This window comes from Nycticebus coucang, chromosome 10 (genome assembly GCF_027406575.1).
Source record: "Nycticebus coucang isolate mNycCou1 chromosome 10, mNycCou1.pri, whole genome shotgun sequence".
Classification (NCBI taxonomy): Eukaryota; Metazoa; Chordata; class Mammalia; order Primates; family Lorisidae; genus Nycticebus; species Nycticebus coucang.
Window position 1 is genome coordinate 35980256 of NC_069789.1, and position 22572 is coordinate 36002827.

A 22572-nucleotide genomic window follows, 5' to 3' on the forward strand; every position below is an offset into this window, starting at 1 on the left:
GTAGGTATTTAAGCCTCCAACCAAGTTGTCTATTTGTCTCTTCGATTCTATCAGACTTTGCTAGAAAGTGTCACTAAGCTAGAAATAACTCATATTGATGAGTAGATGACAGGATGAACAAATTCGTATGGATATACTAAATTTTATGAGAACAAAACTGTTTAGTGATAAAATGCAACAAAATATGAATGCATGGCTTGGCGCCTGTGGCTCAAGCGACTAAGGAGCCAGCCACATGCACCTGAGCTGGTGGGTTCGAATCCAGCCTGGCCCACCAAACAACAATGATGGCTGCAACCAAAAAATAGCTGGGTGTTGTGGCGGGCACCTGTAATCCCAGCTACTTGGGAGGTGGAAGCAGGAGAATCACTTGAGCCCAGGAGTTGGAGGTTGCTGTGAGCTGTGATGGCACGGCACTCTACCCAGGGCAACAGCTTGAGACTCTGTCTCAAAAAACAAACAAACAAACAAATGTATGTATCAACATGTAGGAATCTCAAAAACATTATGGTGAATGAAAGATTTACTCAGAAGAATTCATCCTATATGACTCCTTTCATAATTGTAGAAAAGACAAATCTAATCTACAGTGATAGAAAGCAGGTCATTGGTTGTCTGAGCTTAGGGTGGGGAGGGATCAACTAGGACAGATGGAAGTGAACCTTTTGGGGTGATGAAAACATTCTATATCTTAACTGTGGTGGTGGTGACATGGGTATTTTATGTTGGTCAAATTAAAGTACTGTACACTAAAAATGAATACACTCCATTTAAAAAATCTATTCCTCATTAATGATAATACAGTAAATGGGGAGAACATCTGTATGGGTTACTTTAAAGACCTATCTCTCTCTACCTCCCTGCCCGCCATTATCACTGACACTGATTTGCTAAGAATAAGTCACAGCAAATATTTTTAGTCCAGACCCCATAGCTCAGCCCTGTGACCCTGGCACTCAGGGAGACTGAGGCCGGATGATTGCTTGAGATCATTAGTTTTAGTTCTACACCAGCTTGAGAAAGAGTGAGATCCCTTTTCTAACAAATAAAAAAATAAGCCAGGCATGGTGGTGGGCACCTGTGTTCCCAGCTACTCAGGAGCCTGAGGCAGGAGGATTGCTTCAGCCAGGAAATTTGAGGTTGCTGTGAGTTAGTCTGATGCCATGAAACTCTTACCTTGGATAACAGAGTAAGACTGTCTCAAAAAAATGTTATTTTTATTTTTATTATTTTTGAGACAGAATCTCACTTCATTGGCCTTGGTAGAATGCCATGGCATCACAGATCACAGCAACCTCAGACTTTAGAGCAATTCTCTTGTCTCAGCTTCTCGAGTAGCTGGGATTACAGGCACCCGCTACAACACCCAACTATTTTTTTTGGCAGTTTTTGGCCAGGGTTGGGTTTGAACCCACCACCTCTGGCATGTGGGGCCAGCGCTCTACCCCTTTGAGCCACAGGTTCTGTCCAACACCCAGCTATTTTTTAAGACATGAGGTCTCACTCTGGCTCAGGCTGGTCTTGAACCTGTGAGGTCAGGCAATCCACCTGCCTTGGCCTCCCAGAGTGCTAGGATTACAGGCATGAGCCACCGCACTGGACTCCCCCACCCAATTTTTTTTTTAATGTCATTAAGCATTCCTTTGTTTATGAGACTAGGTGTTAATACATTTATACTGTTGTGAATTAAATTACAATTAATTTTTTTCAAGTAAGTTCACCTTTCTGCAGCTAAATATGTAATACTAAATTGAGACAATGCATGCCTCCACTTAGGAAGGGTTGGCTGGGTGCCCGTAGCTAAGTGGTTAGAGCACCAGCCTTGTGCACTTGGAGTGACAGGTTTGAACCAGGCCAGGGCCAGCTTAACAAAAAAAAAAAGAAAAAGGACTAATAAATAAATAAATTAAATTGAAACAGTGCAATTAGTTCTTTCCCCATTTTTCATTTTTATAGACATAAGAATTGAGAAACCAGGACCAAAAGTGGTGATTCACACCTGCAATCCCAGCACTCTGGGAGGCCAATGTGAGAGAATCATTTGAGCTCAAGAGACTAGTCAGAGCTCTACTAAAAATAGAAAAATTAAGCCAGGCATTGTGGCAGGTGTCTGTACTCCCAGCTGCTTGTAAAGCTGAGGCAGAATTGCTTGAGCCCAGATATCTGAGGTTGCAGTGAGCTATGACGCCACTGCATGGTAACCCCAGAAACAGAGTGAGAGCCTGTCTCAGTGTTGATGAGGATGAAGTGCTCATACATTCTTGACAGAAATGTGAAAAAAAAATTTTTTTTAGAGACAAAAAAAATTCACTTTATCGCCCTCGGTAGAGTGCCGTGGCGTCACACAGCTCACAACAACCTCCAACTCCTGGGCTTAGGTGATTCTCCTGCCTCAGCCTCCCGAGCAGCTGGGACTATAGGTGCCCACCACAACGCCCGGCGATTTTTTTGCTGCAGTTTGGCTGGGGCTTTGAACCTGCCACACTCGGGATATGGAGCTGGTGCCCTACTGGTTGAGCCACAGATGCTGCCCAGAAATGTGAAATGTTATCATTCTGAAACACAGTTTGGTGTTCCCTATAAAGTTAGATGTACACTTGTTATATAACTCAGCCATTGCACTCCTAGGCACTTTCCCTAGAAAACTGAAAACACAAACACATGGACGTGACTGTTCATGGCAGATTTACTGATAATGGCATCCCCAAAGCTCAAAACAACCTATGTATCTGTCAGTAGGTGAGAGGATAAACAAAGTCAGGCACATCCACGTGAAAGGATATTGCTTAGTGATAACAAGAAACAAAATAAATAATACATGGGTGGCTCAGTGAGCAGGGCGCCGGCCCCATACACCAAGGGTGGTGGGTTCAAACCCAGCCCCGGCCGAACTGCAACAAAAAAATAGCTGGGCGTTGTGGCGGGCGCCTGTAGTCCCAGCTGCTCGGGAGGCTGAGGCAGGAGAATCGCCTAAGCCCAGGAGTTGGAGGTTGCTGTGAGCTGTGTGACGCCACAGCACTCTACCGAGGGCGATAAAGTGAAACTCTGTCTCTACAAAAAGGAAAAAGAATAGAAGTTGGACGCACACGCTTTTCTGAACTGAGCAATCCCCCACTGAGGCCCCAGCATCTGTGTAGGATAATATTTAGAAATAAACTTATCCAGCCGGGCGTTGTGGTGGGCGCCTATAATACCAGCTACTCGGGAGGCTGAGGCAAGAGAATTGCCTTAAGCCCAGGAGTTGGAGGTTGCTGTGAGCTGTGTGACGCCATGGCACTCTACCGAGGGCCATAAAGTGAGACTCTGTTTCTACAAAAAAAAAAAAAAAAATACATGGAGGTTTATGGATCTGAAAAACGTTATGTTAAATGAAAGAAGATTACTCAGCAGAAACTAAACATAAAAGCAAGGGACTTAAACCCAGTCTTAGCACAAAAGCTTAACAGACATATACAGAACATTTCATCGTTTTTTTTTTTTTTTAGAATATTTCATCTTAATAAACCTGAGTATATATTCTTCTCATCAGCCCATGGGTCATCCTTCAAAATTGATTATATCTTAGGGCACAGATCAAATCTCAACAAATTCAAAATAATAGAAATTATACTTTATATCTTCTTGGACTGTAACAGAATAAAAGTAGAATTCAACTCCAACAGAAATCATCATACTCTCATACAGTCATGGTAACTAAATCTGCTGGGCATGGCACTCTGGGACGTCAAAGCAGGAGAATTGCCTGAGCTCAGGAGTTTGAGACCAACCTGAGCAAGAGGAAGACCCCATCTCTACTACAAATAGAAAAACTAGCTGGGCATGATGGCGGGTGCCTGTAGTCCCACCAACTTGGAAGCCCCTGAGGCAGAAAGATCATTTGAACCTAGGAGTTTGAGGTTACTGTGAGCTATGATGCCACAGCACTCTACTCGGGGATAAAGACTCTGAGTGAGATTCTGTCTCAAAAAAAAAAAAAAAATTGTTGGCGTGGCGCTTGTGGCTCAAGAGGCTAAGGCACCAGACACATACACCTGAGCTGGCGGGTTCGAATCCAGCCTGGACCCGCCAAACAACAATGATGGCTGCAACCAAAAAAAATAGCCAGGCATTGTGGCAAGCACCTGTAGTCCCAGCTACTTGGGAGGCGGAGGCAGGAGAATCTCTTGAGCCCAGGAGTTGGAGGTTGCTGTGAGCTGTGATGCCATAGCATTCTACCCAGGGCAACAGCTTGAGGCTCTGTCTCAAAAAAAAAAAAAAAATTGTTAAAATGTCTATACTGGGCGGCGCCTGTGGCTCAGTCAGTAAGGCGCCGGCCCCATATACCGAGGGTGGCGGGTTCAAACCCAGCCCCGGCCAAACTGCAACCAAAAAATAGCCGGGCGTTGTGGCGGGCGCCTGTAGTCCCAGCTGCTCGGGAGGCTGAGGCAGGAGAATCGCTTAAGCCCAGGAGTTGGAGGTTGCTGTGAGCTGTGTGAGGCCACGGCACTCTACAGAGGGCCATAAAGTGAGACTGTCTCTACAAAAAAAAAAAAATAAAAAAAAATGTCTATACTACCCAAAGCAATGTATAGAATTGATGCAATCCCCATCAAAGCACTAATGTCATACTTTGAAAAAAATACTACTTCATGGGGCAGTGCCTGTGGCTCAGTCGGTAAGGCGCCGGCCCCATATACCAAGGGTGGCGGGTTCAAACCCGACCCCGGCCAAACTACAACCAAAAAATAGCCGGGCGTTGTGGCAGGTGCCTGTAGTCCCAGCTACTCGGGAGGCTGAGGCAAGAGAATCACTTAAGCCCAGGAGTTGGAGGTTGCTGTGAGCTGTGTGAGGCCATGGCACTCTGCAGAGGGCCATAAAGTGAGACTCTGTCTCTACAAAAAAAAAAAAAAAAAAAATACTACTTCATTTCATATACAAACAGAAAAAAATCCCAAATATCCAATGTAATTTTAAGAAATAAAAACAAATCTGAAGGCATTGTGTTTCCACACTTCAGGCTATATTACAAGTGTATGGTGATCAAAACAGCATGGTACTGGCACAAAAATAGAGATATGGATCTATGGAATAGAATAGAGGACCTAGACATGTACCCAGCCACATGTCACTATTTGATCATTGTTTTTGTCCTTTTTTGGTCTTGTTTGTGTGTTTGAGAAAAAGTCTCACTCTGTTGCCCCAGACTAGAGTACCTTGGCATCACAGCTCACAGTGACCTCAAACTTCTGGGTTCAAGTGATGCCTCCTACCTAAGTCTCCTGAAAAGCTGGAACTATAGGCTAGCTCCACCAGATCCATCTGGCTAGTTTTTCTATTTTTTGTAGATACAGGATCTGCCTCTTACTCAGGCTGCTCTCAAACTCCTGAGCTGAAGTAATCCTCCTGCCACAGACTAGGCAGACCTGGCCACCATTTGATCTCTGATAAACTGAACAAAAGCATACATTGGGGAAAAGAATCTCTATTTAATAAATGGTGCTGGGAAAACTGGTTAGCCACATGTAGAAGACTGAAATTGTACCTGCACCTCTGACCTACAAAAATTAACTCTTACTGGATAAAATGTTTAAATTTAAGACATGGAAAAAAAAATTCAAGGAGAAAGTATAGGAAAAACTCTTGATGCTATCGGCCTAGGAAAAGAATTTATGAAGAATAACTTCTTGACAATCACAGCAACACCAAAAATAAATGAATGCAACATGATCAAGCTACAAAGCTTCTGCACAGCTAAGAATACAAGTAAAGCAAACTGGCTCGGCGCCTGTGGGTAGAGTGCTGTGGCATTACAGTTCACAACAACCTCCAACTACTGGGCTCAAGTCATTCTCTTGCCTCTGCCTCCCAAGTAGCTGGGACTACACACGCCCGGCTATATTTTTTGGTTGTAGTTGTCATTGTTTGGCGGGCCCCTGGCTGGATTCAAACCCCCCACCTCAGGTGTATGTGTCTGGCGCCTTAGCTGCTGGAGCCACAGGCATCGAGCCAGAAGGGAACACTTTTTCACTGTCGGTGGGACTGCAAACTAATACAACCTCTATGGAAAGAAGAATCTTCAAAGAGCTAAAAATAAACTTTCTATTTGATTCTGCAATTCCATTACTAAGTATCTACCCAGAAGAAAAAAAAAATCATTTTACCATAAGGACATTTGCTCTAGAATGTTTATTGTAGCTCAATTCACAATTGCCAAGAGATGGAATTAACCCAATACCCATCAACCTACAAATGGATTAATAAACTAGTATATGTATATCATGGAGTAGTATTGAGCCATAAAAAAGATGGAAACTTTGGTGGCACCAGTAGCTCAGTGGGTTAGGGCGCTGGCCATATACACTGAGGCTGGTGGGTTCAAACCCCGGCCCAAGCCAGCTAAAACAACAATGACAACTGCAACAACAACAACCAGGTGTTGTGGTAGGTGCCTGAAGTCCCAGCTACTTGGGAGGCTGAGGCAAGAGAATCTCTTAAGCCCAAGTGCCTGTGACACCATGGCACTCTACCCAGAGTGACAGCTTGAGAGTCTATCTTTAAAAAAAAAACAAAAAGATGGAAACTTTATATCTTTTATATTTACCTGGATAGTTGAAGCACATTCTTCTAAGTAAAGTATCTCAAGAATAGAAAAACAGGTATCCAATGTCCTCAATACTAACAAGAAACCAATAGATAAATAACTATATGTCTACACAAGAGAAAAACACAATTATATTCAAGGGGGCAGAGGAAAGAAGGGAAATGGAAAAGAGGAGGAGAAGGGAGCACAGCTGTCACTCTGCCCATCTCTGCCTCCCAAAGGGCTAGGATTACAGGTGTGAGCCATGGCACCTGCCCTCTACTAGATGCGATTTTTGAAGGATATGTTTAAATGTCTACTTATTAAAATACTTAAAAACTGAAAATTAAAAGAAGGCTTACTCAATAGAATACATCCTATATGGCTCCTTTAATTATTGTAGAAAAGACAAATCTAATCTATAGTGATAGAAAGCAGGTCATTGGTTGTCTGAGGCTGGGGAGAAGAAGGGGTCAACTAGAAGAGAAGGAAATGAACCTTTTGGGGTGATGAAAACATCCTATATCTTGATTGTCATAGTGGTGGTGACAGGTTATTTTACTGTGGTCAAATAAAAATACTGTACACTAAATATGAGTACATTTCATTTTGTCAATCTAGGGCGGCGCCTGTGGCTCAAGGAGTAGGGCGCCGGTCCCATATGCCGGAGGTGGTGGGTTCAGGCCCAGCCCCGGCCAAAAAAAAAGATTCATCTTGTCAATCTATTCCTCAATAATGATAATACAAAAGATGAAGACAACATATGCATGAGTTCCTTGAAAGTTCTTTATTTTTGTTTCCAACACTTCCTTTCTGCCCCTGCTATCATCAATGATACCAAGTGTGCTAAGATTCAGTTAGAGCAAATATATACCATTTTCAGGCCTGGCACAGTGGCTCATGCCTGTTATCTTAGTAATTTGGGAGGCCGAGGCAAGAGAATTGAGGTCAACAGTTCTAGACCAGCCGAGGACAAGAAAGACCCTGTCTTTACTAAAACTATTAAAAAAAAAAATTATATGGGCATTGTGGTGGGAATCTGTAGTACTAGCTACTCAGGGAGCGGAAACAGAGGATTGCTTGAGCCCAGGAATTTGAGGCTGCAGGAAGCTATCATGATGTCACTGCACTCTAGCCAAGGTGACAGAGTGAGACCCCTTGTCATAAAAAATGCTACAAATTGGCTCGGCGCCCATAGCACAGTGGTTATGGTGCCAGCTATATACACTAAGGGTGGCAGTTTCGAACCTAGCCCGGGCCAGCTAAACAACTGCAACAACAACAAAAGAAAAATAGCTGGGCTTTGTGGTGGGCGCCTATAGTCCCAGCTACTTGGGAGGTTGAGGGAAAAGAATCGCTTAAGCCCAAGAGTCTGAGGTTGCTGTGAGTTGTGATGACACGGCACTGTACCGAGGGTGACAACTTGAGACTCTGTCTCAAAAAAAAAAAAAAATATATATATATAGTATAAAATAAACTATAAAAGCATGCTCACTTGGCACCTGTAGCTCAGTGGCTAGAGTGCCAGCCACATACACTGGAGCTGGCGGGTTTGAACCCAGCCCTGGGCCTGCCAAACAATGACAGCCACAACCAAAAAATAGCCAGGCATGTGATGGTCACCAGTAATCCCAGCTACATGGGAGGCTGAGGCAAGTGACTCACATAAGCCCAAGAGTTTGAGGTTGCTGTAAGCTGTGATGCTACAGCACTCTACGGAGGTGGCATAGTGACACTCTGTCTCAAAAAAATAAATAAATAAAAAAGTATACTATTTTCAAAGGAAGAACATAATTCGTAAGGTTTTCTTTTTGTGTATGTCTTAGTCCATTTGGCCTGCTATAACACATTGCCATAGCCTGGGTGGCTTGCAAACAATAGACGTTTATCGTTCACAGGTCTGGAGGCTGGGAAGTCCAAGATCAAGGCACGGGCAATTTTGGTGTCTGGTGAGGGTCTGCTTCCTAGTTCATAGATGGCACCTTCTATTATAACCTCACATGGCAGAAGGGGTGAAGGAGTTTTCCAGAGCCTCTTCATAATGTCATTATCTCCATTCATGAGATCTTCACCCTCATGACCTAATCACTTCCCAAAGGCCTCACCTCCTAATGTCCTCCTTTTGTGAATTTTGGGGAGACACAAACCTTCAGTCTATACTAGTTAATATAATTTGTGTTATTTTTTCTTTTCTTTTTTTATTTTTTTGAGACAGAGTCTCACTTTGTCTCACCTTCTGTAGAGTGCTATGGCGTTATATAGCTCACAGTAACCTCAAACTCTTTGGGCTCAAGTGATCCTCTTACCTCAGCCTCCAAAGTAGCTGGGACTACAGGCACCTGCCACAACACCTGGCTATTTTTTTGTTGCAGTTGTCACTGTTGTTTAGCTGGCCTGAGCCGGGTTTGAACCCACCAGCCTCGGTGCATGTGGCTGGCGCCCTAACCACTGGGCTATGGGCGCTAAGCCTACTTGACATTTTTTTTTTGATGGCACTCAATGTGAAATTGTTTTCTGTTGGGTTGGCTGATGATCATGACCTCTGCTGGTGTCAAATGGCTGTCTCTGTTCAGCTTTGTTATTTTCTTCTTCCTCTTCCCTTCCTCCCTGTCCTCCTCTGCCCCCTTCTGGTTTTTTTTTTATTATTATTGTTAACCTGATGGGGTGCTAAGAGATGTTGAGCATTTAGTTTAGTTTTTGTTTTTTTTTGAGACAGAGTCTCAAGCTGTCACCCTGGGTAGAGTGTCCTAACGTCACAGCTCACAGCAACCTCAAACTCTTGGGCTTAAGTGATTCTCTTGCCTCAGCCTCACCCAAGTAGCTGGGACTATGGGTGCCCTCCACAACACCCAGCTATTTTTTTGTTGCAGTTGTCATTGTTGTTTTAGCTGGCTTGGGGCTGGGCTTGGGATTGAACCCACCAGCCTAGGTGAATGTGACTAGCACCCTACCCACTGAGCTATGGGCGCTGCCCAGGCATTTAGTTTTAAAATGACAAAGTTGTGCTGGGCATGGTGGCTCATATCATAGTCATCCTAGTACTTTGGGAGGCTGAGGCCAGAATTACTTGAGTACAGGACTTCGAGACCAGCCTGAGCAAAAGTGAGACCCCTGTCTCTACTAAAAATAGAAAAACTAGCCTGGCACTGTGGTTACTGGGGAGGCTGAGGTAAGAGGGTCACTGGAGCCCAAAAATTTGAGGTTGCTGTGAGCTATGACCCTAGGGCACTCTACCTAGGGAACAGACTGAGACTCAAAAACAAAACAAAACAAAAAACCAAATTAAAAAAAAAAAACAACAAAAACCAAATTGATCCCACAGTAGCACTTTTCAAATTTTTTTTTTTTTTTTTTGTAGAGACAGAGTCTCACTTTATGGCCCTCTGTAGAGTGCTGTGGCCTCACACAGCTCACAGCAACCTCCAACTCCTGGGCTTAAGCGATTCTCTTGCCTCAGCCTCCCAAGCAGCTGGGACTACAGGCGCCCGCCACAACGCCCGGCTATTTTTTGGTTGCAGTTTGGCTGGGGCCAGGTTTGAAACCGCTACCCTCGGTATATGGGGCCGGCGCCTTACCGACTGAGCCACAGGCGCCGCCTGCACTTTTCAAATTTTAATGTGCAGGCTTGGCACCTGTAGCTCAGCAGCTAGGGTGCCAGCCACATACACCAGAGCTGGCAGGTTTGAATCCAGCCCAGGCCTGCCAAACAATGACAAATACAACCAAAAAATAGCTGTGCGTTGTGACAGGCACCTGTAGTCCCAGCTACTTGGGAGGCCAAGGCAAGAGAATCACTTAAGTCCAAGAGTTTGAGGTTGCTGTGAGCTGGGATGCCACGGCACTCTACCAAAGGTGACATACTGAGACTCTGTCTCAAAAAAAAAAAGAAAAAAAAAATTTTTTTTTAATGTGCAAAGAAATCACTGGTGATCTTGTTCAAACACAGACTTTGATTCTGGAATGAGACCTGAGATTCTACATTTTATAGAAGCTCCTTGGTGATTCAGAGGCTGTAGACACTTGGGTCACACTTTAAGAGGCAATGACCTACAGGGAATTTCTGTGCAATTTTTACAAAAGAGAAAAAAATCTATAGCATAAAAAGTCACTTGAGCTGCTTTGTGCTTGCTGTTAGAATTGGTCTTTGTTCTACCATGAACAATTTTTTTTTTTTTTTTTTTTGTAGAGACAGAGTCTCACTGTACCACCCTTGGATAGAGTGCTGTGGCATCACATGGCTCACAGCAACCTCTAACTCTTGGGCTTACGCGATTCTCTTGCCTCAGCCTCCCGAGCAGCTGGGACTACAGGCGCCCGCCACAACACCCGGCTAGAACAATTTGTTATAACATTTGTGAAGCACATACTGTGTCTCAGGTGCTGGGATTGATGACTGGACTCTTGAATTTTTGCAAGAAGCCTATGAGGTAGGAACTGTTTTAGAGATGATGAACCTGAGCCTCAGAGATATGAAGTACCCAAGCTGGTGACTGGAACAGCTGGGATAAGGAGCCTGTTTATAGACTGCAAAGCATGTGTGCTTCATCCCTATTCTAAGCTGCATGTGAAAGGGAGTTTGGGGGAGGTTCCTCTTTTTCATTCTACCTGTGGAAGCCCAAGAACCTCCTTCCTTCTTTCATGCCTTCCAGCCCAACGCAGAGGAGGAGCACTCTGAACTGGTTTCCCCTGTCTCTTTTTCTTTTTGGGCTTTTGTCTCTAGTGGTTCTCTAGGAGGCAGTATGAGGAAGTACAAAAAGTCCTGTAAGTTCCTGTTACCAAAGTGTGTGGCTGTATGCAAATCAGTAGTACTTGGAGGATGAAAAAGATGTTGCTAACTGCTTTAAACCATCTCCTAGGTTGCTTTTTTTTCTAGGATTCTAAGAGATGCCAAAGCTAAGATGGACTGAAAACTTCTCCAGGAGGCTAAAAAGCCTTTAAGACTGTGAAGAGGCACACACACACAGCTCACAGCAACTTCAAGCTCTTGTGCTTAGGCGATTCTCTTGCCTCAGCCTCCCGAGTAGCTGGGACTACAGGTGCCCCTCACAACACCTGGCTATTTTTTGTTGCAGTTTGGCTGAGGTCAGGTTTGAACCCGCCACCCTCGATATATATGGGGCCAGTGCCCTACTCACAGGTGCCGCCCAATTTGTATCTCCTCTGTAATCATCATTTGTAGTTTTTGCTCAAACAATAGCCCTTTCATTTTTTCTCTTTGCAATTTAATTTTAAGACAATAAGTATTTCACCAAAAACCAGAGGAATATATACCAGCAAATTGAGACACTTTTCTGGAGAGAATATCATATTTAGTAGAGACTGTACAAATCATCTCAGGAGTTCACGTGAGAAAGTTCTTAAATAAAGGACAGATCATTCTTTTTTTAGAAAAGAAAAAGCAAGAATACCAGAAAAGGTCTTTGGTTTTTCTTTTTTTTTTTTTCGAGAGTCTCATTATGTTGCAGCTCACAGCAACCTCAAACTCTTGGGCTTAAGCTTAGCCTCCCACGTAGCTGGGACTACAGGTGCCCGCCACAATGCCAGGCTATTTTTTTGTTGTAGTTGTCATTGTTTAGCAGCCCCAGGCCAGATTTGAACCCTCCAGCCCCAGTGTATGTGGCCAGCAACCTAATCACTGGAGCTATGGGCACTGAATCCCTCTACCCCCTTTTTGAGACAGAGTCTCACTTTATCACCCTTGGTAGAGTGCCATGGCGTCATATCTCACAGCAATTTCAAACTCTTGGGCTCAAGCAATCCTTTTGCCTTGACCTCCTGAGTAGCTGGGCTACAGGTGCCAGCCACAATGCCTGGCTAGTTTTAAACACTCCTGCTCTTGCTCAGGCTGGTCTCGAACTCATGAGCTCAGAAAATCCACCAGCCTTGGCCTCCCAGAGTGTGAGGATTACAGGACTGAGCCACAGCGCCTGGCCAGATCCTTGGTTTTCTACTAATGTAATAATATATTACACAGCAATTTAGCCACCTGGAGAATATGAAAATAAGGATTTCAACTCTGTTCTACCTCCCGAAGACTGTAACACACAGTAGCTGCCTTCATTTTTCTAGGCTGTTATCTGGATGGCTAGAATGCAGTGATGTTGTTGGAACAATTGGTACTGCTGCTGTCACCCTCACCCTTCAGAATATAGTTATCTGTGATCTCTTTTCTGAACATCTTAAATTGTCACAAGGCAGGGTTAAAGCACTTATCAGACAAGTTTGCTCTTCCCGAGAGAATTGTTTTCAATTAATTCTCTATCATGCTTACATCTTTAAGAAATTGGTGAAATAAATTTGTATTTTTTTTTTTTTTAGACAGAGACTTACTCAGTTGCCCTAGGTAGAGTGCTGTGGTGGCATAGCTAACAGCAACCTCAAACTCCTGGGCTCAAGTTACCCACTTGCCTCAGCCTCCCGAGTAGCTGGGATTATAGGCTTCCACCACAACGCCAGGCTTGTCTTTTTGCAGTTTTTGGCTGGAGCCGGGTTTGAACCCATCACCTCCAGTATATGGGGCTGGCGCCCTACTCCTTGAGCCACAGTTGCTGCCTGGAGCTGGAAGAAATTTTGAAGAGAACCAGTATTCTTCCCTGGCAGAGCAAAAGAATTGGTGGTCACTTTTGTACTGACCAGCAACACATATTATAGTAAGGTGACTTTAGTACTCAGTGGCCTCAGACCACATCTGCTGCTAGCATTGCCTCCTCTTACAGATTTTAGAAGCCTTACAAATGTTATCTACCTGGCACACATAGGGTTAATCCACTGCCAAAAAACTTTAAAAGTTGTTTTCTCTAAGCTCAGCTTTTTCTTGATCTTGGGTTCCATGTGTATGGATCAGTCTCTTTTTCCCCAGGTTTTTTAGAATATAGTGTAGCAGAAAGTTCATAAGCATAGAAGCAAGGAGGTTTAAATCAAATCCCACTTAAGTCACTGTGGACAGTTTACTTAGTCTGAGTACAGCTTTCCCCTAAGAGTAATTCTGCTTTATAAGGTGGCTGTGAGGACTACAATAAGATGTGTAAAACACCCAGTACAATTCTCTAGAACAGGCGTCCTCAAACTGCTGCCCGTGGGCCACATGAACCGGTGTGAATTGTATTTGTTCCCATTTTGTTTTTTACTTCAAAATAAGATACGTGCAGTGTGCATAGGAATTGGTTCATAGTTGTTTTTTTTTAAAACTATAGTCCAGCCCTCCAACGGTCTGAGGGACAGTGAATTGGTCCCCTGTTTAAAAAGTTTGAGGATGCCTGCTCTAGAAGATAGTAGCTAATATGTTAGCAACAGAGCTCTACATTTTGTGCACGAAACACAATGAAAACGAGTAGCACTGGTAATAACACATTTATTTATGTACCCTGTTGTGTGACCAGGAGGTGATTTTCACTTTCCAATGATTGATTAGGTTATGACAATTAAAATTCCAGAAGGTAAACTAATAAATTATTGTTGCTTATAAGCATAGGTAATTTACAGACATGGCGCCACATAAAGGAATTTTAAACACTTCTAGCCTCTTGGTATTGCTTTGAATATGGACCAGTATACCTTGGCAATGGACTTAATAGATTTACCAATAAGGTTCTAAATTTCATGGTTCTTTTAAGACACAACAGAATAATTTGGGTTTACTTTTTGAATTTCAAAAATTTAATCAAGATCCTTAGGCATCTGCAAAAAGGATATTACTTAAATCTGTCATATTTCTTGTCAATATAACAGTATTGTTATTAAAACTAAAACCAGGGTAGGCAGCAATTAACTGCTAGTCACATTTTAATTTAGTACTTTTGAAAAAAACTCACCTCATATGGCAAGCTAGGAGTTTAAAATAGTTTTAACTTATCCTTTTGCATATTAAAGCAATTCATAGATTTCAAGTCAAAAAATTGGACAGCATATCAGATAGATTGCATTTCTTGTGAGAATCAGTCATTTCCAAGAGACTGTACTATACAGGACATTTCCTTTCAGAATGTTCTCTTATTCCTGGCTTCAAATCTTAACTCACAGCATTTACTTTTAGAGGGTTAGGTAAGTGTAACAAATGGGTACTCACTGCTAGAGCAACATAAAAGAATGTGCGAATCACCAAGTATGAGATTTACATTAAATTAAAATCATATACTGTTGGAAATAGATAAGATAGGGAGTTCCCAGATCCTAGAAAATATTATGGCTAAGGAAATAGAGAACTCAAAAAAGGAGTTCACCTCCAAGAAACTAATTCAGTTTAGTAAAATAGAATTAAGTGTCCTGTCTTAGGAAAAAAATTTATTAATAACAAGGAACAACTGGGACATTACACATCATTTCTTTGGAGATTAAAGTGCAGGCTATGGAATGGCATATAAAATAATGCATAAAATAGTGCAATCTTAAGGTGCCATTATTTTTATTACACATAGCCTATTTTTATATGTCCATTTTCTCTCAAAAATCCAGCTGTAGTGACACCTTTTAGCTTATTTATTTAGGCATTACTTATACTCTGTTTTACCCACTTTTGGGGCTACATAGAATATTTTAACATTTTAACACGTAGAATAATAGCGCATACAACTTGAAACTACTCAATAGAGATTAAGGCAAACCCCTGTAAAGTTCAGTACTCGAAAAAACATGTTTTACAAAAAAAGCTACTTCCAAAACCAATGGCTTTAGACCTGATGACACCCCAATAGTCTTTTAAAACAGTATAATTATTCTCAATACATTTGTGTATGCCCCATTATTTCCAGGCTCTGTACATCAAAAGAGGAGTTTGAAAAACAACAGGTTCTATAACCTCAGACTATGTGAAAACCAAGTAAGCCAATTCCACATGAAGGATAAGTAGAGGATCCGCTTGGGGCTAAAGTATGAGGACAGTCCTCTTCATTTCTTACACACGCCTGTCACATTTTCATCCATGTGTATAGTGTTGTACCATAATAAATTTATGCGTGGGAATGACCCATTAAAATAAAGATGTCTCCTCTGAAAAACAGCCAAGGAAGACGATGGGAATACTTTAAGAAATGTTGCATTAGGACATGATATTAACACATGGCATTTAAATAACGTATAAAAAGCAGGGCAGGGTGGTTCTCAGGAGGTTAATTTATAGTTTTCCTGTAAATTATATATATATATCAGTTATAACTGATCAAATCATTTGTGATTTATTGAGCCTTAAATACCATTATGCTATCCATTAACAAGCAGAACAGATATCCAATAACTGTCCTAATAAATGGTGAAGGCAATACCCTAACATGTTTAGTTAGCAGTCTAAGTAAGATTTAAGACTTTAACAACTGAACTGTAGTGCTTTATTTTCCTACTATATGGAACATTCATGCATTAACAAATGCAACTTACTAGCCTTGTGGACAGGTGATTACATGTTGTAAAAATTTGGATTATGGAACAGAGGATCTACCTGCCAATAATGTGTGACTGCTTATTTATAAAAGCCATATACTTGTGTTAACCAGTGGAAGACTATGCATACATGTAGGCTATCTAGATGTAGTTTAAAAAAACTTCAGGACGCTTAATAATTCATTAACAATATCCCTTTGTTGTATAAGGATTATAGTTTGTAAACCTGTAAACGCATAAATTAAAAAAAAAAAAAAAAGTCTTCCAATTACCAGAAAAGCAGACTATTAAAAGGCCATAGGTATTCCAGTAGGCCTCCTCCAAAGTTATAATATGGCTAAATCCTATGATTAAAAAAATGTGAGCTGCTGAGAAAATGAGTTCCAGACAGGGACTTTTATGGATGACCTTGGCTGACAAATGTTTTTTGGAAATTGTTTTATTTTAAAATTACTTCCCAACAAACAATGAAACACTTGGATGTTAACTTTACGGTTTCTCATTGAAAACATACTACATTGTAAATGGTATTTCAAAGTTAGACATAGAATTAATCAAAATCTAAGGACAATATTATGTAAGGACAATATAAAAAAATGGATAGAAAAAAGTTTCAATTGGTGAGCTTAATCTAGAGGATGCATAACCATATCATGTTGGACGGATAAAAAGTGATAACCTTGTGCTTTTATTCAACTAAAGTACTTACCAAACTTTAGGTTTTATACAGGTGTCAAACTCCCACCTGGAAAGGGATAATTTTCAATATTATACCTAGAGTTACTTTAAATAACTGAAGCCCAAGGCAACAGTTGTTTAAAAGAACTTAACAAATAACTACATAATTCAGTACATTAAAATAAAACCAGGTCTGTGATAGTTGAATGTCTCAAAAAATATGTAACTGGGGGAAATAACCACTGAACACAATTTGGAGGTTGTTAAAGTGACCACTCAGAAGGCTGAACAGTGCAAGACATGCTTTTCCAGTTACAAGCTCAAAACAGGAGTGCAAATGAAATTAAAGCTTTTGTTTAAAGTTGTAGGATAAGGAAAGCTTGAAATTAATATTAAAAAGCTTCCCTCAGGTCATCCCCCAGAAAATAAATAATCAGAATGCTTTCTCATGCTACAATTTTCTTCAAGGAACTTTTCCTTCAATGGCAAAACTACATCCTGTAAGTCGGGTCCCCTACTCACTCACATTTGATCAGTGAGCACACACAGTGGTGAGTGAGGAGCAGTATTGCTCCCAGAAGTTCAATATTGAAAGAGCCTTGCAATTTGGGGTTCTATCTTAGCCAGTGTGCCTGAACTCTACAGAGAATAAATAAAGCAATGGGCTTCAAGAGTTTCTTCTTCCTATAAAACTGGAGGATGAACAGACTAACAATTCCTCCTCTAGAGGCAAGCTGTTGTGGTGGAAGATGTTAAGCGCTTAAATAAACTAAGACACTGCTCTAAAAAGTGGAGAAGTGTAGAGGTTCAAGATCAATACCAGTGCAAGAGCTTTTTAAGTGAGTTGACTAGGCAACGCATGCATCCATCCATGCAAATGTAGGACATGGCCCCAAAAGAGAACTGAAAACATGTATCTAACAACTGGGTAAGTCCCTTGCCAGTAGTTTATAAAAATATATAGTCAGTACTGTAGAGGCTTCTTCTACAGTCAATACTATGGAAGTCCGCTTTAGTTACCCATTACTTCAATACCAAAAAGCATTAACTACTTTTCAGACATTCCAGACAAAGGTCACTTATAACAAAAAGACAACTTAAAAAACAAAACAAGATAGTGTCCATTTTAAAAAGTAAGTCTTTTCTTTCAAGTGAACAGGACATATTCTGTATGAAACTTAACTTCTAGTCTATCAAGACTGTGTTTAAGATCTTTATGTAATGTGCATATATGCAGAAACAAATGAACTTACTTTAAACATTATCTGCACAGAAAAACATTAACTCCTCAGAACATGATAGAGCAGGTCTGGTTAGTACAAATCTATTGCAAAGTAAAAAGACTCTGTGCATTAGTTCAACCAGGAGAAGCGGGAAATGTCCCAACAATAAGAGTTCAAATTGTGTTCTAAAAGCCTAGAAGCCTAGGGGACACCATGTTGCTCACAGTATCCTGATATGCATAACTGCTCAAGCTACTAAGCCATGTCTGCCACTGGAGCTAGAAACACTTTCCAATTTACTTTCTATTCCGAAGACGTTTAGATTTCCTAAGAGAGTCTATGGCTTCTGTGGCCTTTTTTCGTTTCCGAGGAGACTCCTCATTCTGCCCAGACCCTGAGGAGTTTCCCACTGCACTTTCCATTACTTCTCGTAGTTTGCGCTCCAGCTCTGCCAACCGTGCATTCTGTTCACCTATGATCTGGGTCTGCTCTAGCAGTTTCTGATCTTGGTCTTGAAGCTGTTTCTGCTGTTCTTGCACTTTGGTGCGAAGCTCAGAAATTTCACGCCTGAGAACAGTCACGCCAGCACCATTTGTTTTAACCTGCTGCTGGAGTTTGGTAACCTCTTGTCTTGAAGGGTTTTGCTTGGAGAAAAGCTGCATTGTCGTTAGGGCTGCAGATGGTCCTGGAACTGTGGAGAAACAGTTTAAAAGAGTTAATCACTGAAAATGTCTCCCTACCAGTAATACTTAACCTTATTTCAAAATGGGATATGCTTATCATATCAACTTTCGATAATTTATTTTTTGCATTCCGCTTGGTCAATCAGATACATTGTTTCAACTACAAATTAGTTTGAATTCTGGCTCGGCACCGCCCTTATGTTATCAGCCACATTCACCCAGGCTGGTGGGTTTGAACCCAGCCTGGGGCCAGCTAAACAACAGTGAAAACAACAATAAAAAACAGCTGGGCATTGTGGGGGGCACATGTAGTCCCAGCTACTTGGGAGTCTGAGGGAAGAGAATCTCTTAAGCCCAGAAGTTTGAGGTTGCTGTGAGCTGTGATATATCACAGCACTCTACCGAGGGCATCATAGTGAGACTATCTCCAAAAAGAAAAAAAGTTTGAATTCTGATCCTCTTGCTCATGTGGAGGATCTGCCAGAAAATGAAGAAGGACAATAATGGCATAAACTTGGATTTAAAATACTATAAAACATTTTTAGGACCTAGCAAGAAATATGAATAGTAAAATTAAAATTATTTTCTATCTTATTCACATAAAGAAACATAAACATTAAAGTTAGAAGTATACACTTATAGTTAACCTCTAACCCCCAAATCTGAAATTTTCAAATCCAAAACCCAAAATGTTTGAGTGCTGATGTGATGTTCAAGGGAAAGTTTCACTAGACCATTTTGGATTTTGGAATTGGGATTAGCAATGTTCAACTCATAAGTGTAATGCAAATATTCCAAAATCTAAAAAAAAATCTGAAATTGGAAACACTTCTTGTTCCAAGAATTATAGATAAAGGACACTCAACTTGTATCATGTTCTTATATTCACTGTGCACTTAATTATAGGCAAAGGCTTAAACGTTAGACAAAGATTAGGGGATGCCATCAAAGAGTAGGTTATATTACACATTACAATTATAAAGAATTTCTGACATAGTGCAGTAAGGCTTTGGACCTATTCTCTTTTAGAAATAATCAGAATGTAACATGGGCATAAAAATCACCATTTTAAACTAGGAACCTATTTTTTTGAACATTATATACTGAAGGTTTTTTTTTTTTTTTTTTTTTGTAGAGATAGAGTCTCACTTTATGGCCCTCGGTAGAGTGCCGTGGCATCACACAGCTCACAGCAACCTCCAACTCCTGGGCTTAAGCAATTCTCCTACCTCAGCCTCCGGAGTAGCTGGGACTACAGGCGCCCGCCACAACGCCCGGCTATTTATTTTTTTTTGGTTGCAGTTTGGCCGGGGCTGGGTTTGAACCCGCCACCCTCGGTATATGGGGCCGGCGCCTTACCGACTGAGCCACAGGCGCCGCCCATACTGAAGGTTTTTTAAAACAACCAGATGGACCATTCATACCCTAAACCCATCATGCTAATTTTCTCCTTGCATAGCTAAATAACTATAATGTTTTCTTTCTTTCTTTTTCTTTTTTTTTTTTTAGAGATAGAGTCTTCTTTGTTGCTCCTGGTAGAGTGCAGTTGTGTCACAGCTCACAGCAACCTCCAGCTCTAAGCCTTAGCCGATTCTCTTGCTTCAAACTTCCGAGTAGCTGGGCCTACAGGCACCTGCCACAAGGCCCGGCTATTTCTTTTTGATGCAGTTTGGCCAGGGCTGAGCTCAAACCCGCCCTACTCACTGAGCCACAGTCACCACCCTATAATATTTTCTTTGACTGATACATTCTTTCTTCCCTTTTTGTTTATCCTTATCCAACTTCCACTCACATACCAAGGCTCAGATCAAGATTAGTCAACAGTGATATTGTCTACTTTAAGATTATACCTTGGCTACTGATTTGGCATTTAATTGGACACTGCCTTAAAATATTTCTCTTATGTATGATAATTTAACTTTGAGTCTGGATATGTCTTACTCTTTGAAATAATAAGATCCTCGAGAGCAGACACCACGTATTACACTTCTTTTTAGTCTCCACAGGACATAGTAGTGGGAGTCACATGGGTGCTCAAAGCACAGTTTCTACTGGTACTCTACTGGGAGTACCTAATATGCATAGTGTGGTGTGCATATTAGGGACTCAATAAATAATAGATACATTAATAGCTGGGATGTGTAGACTTTATTTATTTATTTATTTATTTTTGGAGACAGAGCCTCAAGCTGTCACCCTGCATAGAGTACTGTGGCATCACAGCTCACAGTAATCTCCAATTTCTGGGCTTAAGCGATTTTCTTGCCTCAGCCTCCCAAGCAGCTGGGACTATAGATGCCCAGCTACTTCTTGGTTGTAGTTGTCATTGTTGTTTGGCAGGCTTGGGCTGTATTCGAACCCGCCAGCTCTGGTGTATGTGGCTGGCGCCTTAGCTGCTTGAGCCACAGGCGCCCAGCCAACTTTATTTTTGAGACAGAGTCTTACTATGTCGCCCTCGGTAGAGTGCTGTAGCATCACAGCTCACAGCAACCTCAAACTCTTGGGCTCAAGTGATTCTCTTGCCTTAGCCTCCCAAGTAGCTGGGACTGCAGGTGCCCACAACAGCGCCCGGCTATTTTTAGAGATGAATCTCAATCAGGCTGGTCTTGAATCTGTGAGCTCAGGCAATCCACCCATCTTGGCCTCCCAGAGTGCTGGGATTACAGGAGTGAGCCACTGTACCTGGCCTGATATATTTGTTTTTTAAAAAATGAATTTTAACTAATCAGAAACGTAAACAAAACATATAGATGGATGGTCCATTTTTGACTTTATAATGCCACAAAAGTGATACACATCCAGTATAAACTCTACTTTGAGCATGCATATGACCATTGTTTTTCACTTTCAGTACATTCAATATATTACGAGATAACACATTCTTATAAAATAGGCTTTTTGTTAATATGATTTAGCCCAATTTTAGGCTAATGTAGTGTTCTGAGCATATTTAAGGTAGACTAGGCTAACCTCTGCTGTTCACTAAGTTAGGTGTATTAAATGCATTTTTTTTTTTTTTTGACACAGAGTTTCACTTTGTCACCCATTTTAGAGAGGTGGGGTCTCGCTCTTGCTCTGGCTGGTCTCGAACCTGTGAGCTCAGACAATCCTTGGTCTCAGCCTTCCAGAGTGCTAGGATTATAGGAGTGAGCCACTGTGCCCAGCCTAAATGCAATTTTGATTTATGATATTTTCTTTCATTTTTTTTTTTTTTTTGAGATAAGAGTGTCCCTATGTTGCCCTTGGTAGAGTGCCATGGCGCTACAGCTCACAGCAACCTCAAACTCTTAGGCTCAAGTGATTCTTTTTTTCTTTTTTTGTAGAGACAGAGTCTCACTTTATGGCCCTCGGTAGAGTGCCGTGGCCTCACGCAGCTCAAAGCAACCTCCAACTCCTGGGCTTAGGTGATTCTCTTGCCTCAGCCTCCCGAGTAGCTGGGACTACAGGTGTCCGCCACAACGCCCGTCTATTTTTTGGTTGCAGTTTGGCCGGGGCCGGGTTTGAACCCGCCACCCTCGGTATATGGGGCCGGCGCCCTACCGACTAAGCCACAGGCGCTGCCCTCAAGTGATTCTTTTGCCTTAGCCTCCCAAATAGCTGGGCCCACAGGTGCCCGCCACAATGCCTGGCCACTTTTATTTATTTTGTTTCTTTTTTTTTCAACCTGGCCACTTTTTGTTGCAGTTATCATTGTTGTTCAGCTGGCCCAGGCCAGGTTAAAACCTTCCACTCTTGGTGTATGTGGCTGGTGCCCTAACTACTGTGCTATCGGTGCCAAGCTGATTTATGATATATTCTTTCTTTCTTTATTTTTTTATTTTTGAGACAGAGTCTCAAGCTGTCACCCTGGGTAGAGTGCCATGGTGTCACAGCTCATAGCAACCTCCAACTCTTGGGCTTAAGTGATTCTCTTGCCTCAGCCTCCGAAGTAGCTGGGACTATAGGTGCCTGCCACAATGCCTGGGTATTTTTTTTTTTCGGTTGTAGTTGTCATTGTTGTTTGGCAGGCCCAGGCTAGATTCGAACCTGTTAGCTCTGATGTATGTGGCTGGTGCCC

General features: G+C 41.8%; 1 protein-coding gene across 2 annotated transcripts in view; it reads right to left on the reverse strand.

Moving 5' to 3' along the window:
* Window positions 1-13893: 13893 nt before the first annotated feature.
* FBXO28 (F-box protein 28) overlaps window positions 13894-22572 on the reverse strand; it is a 47611-nt gene continuing 38932 nt past the window's right edge. For both annotated transcript variants that reach the window (XM_053605358.1, XM_053605357.1), the window contains one exon: window positions 13894-18523. In XM_053605358.1, the coding sequence (XP_053461333.1) occupies window positions 18500-18523 (24 nt within the window). In that variant the 3' untranslated portion in view covers window positions 13894-18499. The remainder of the gene's footprint in view (window positions 18524-22572) is intronic.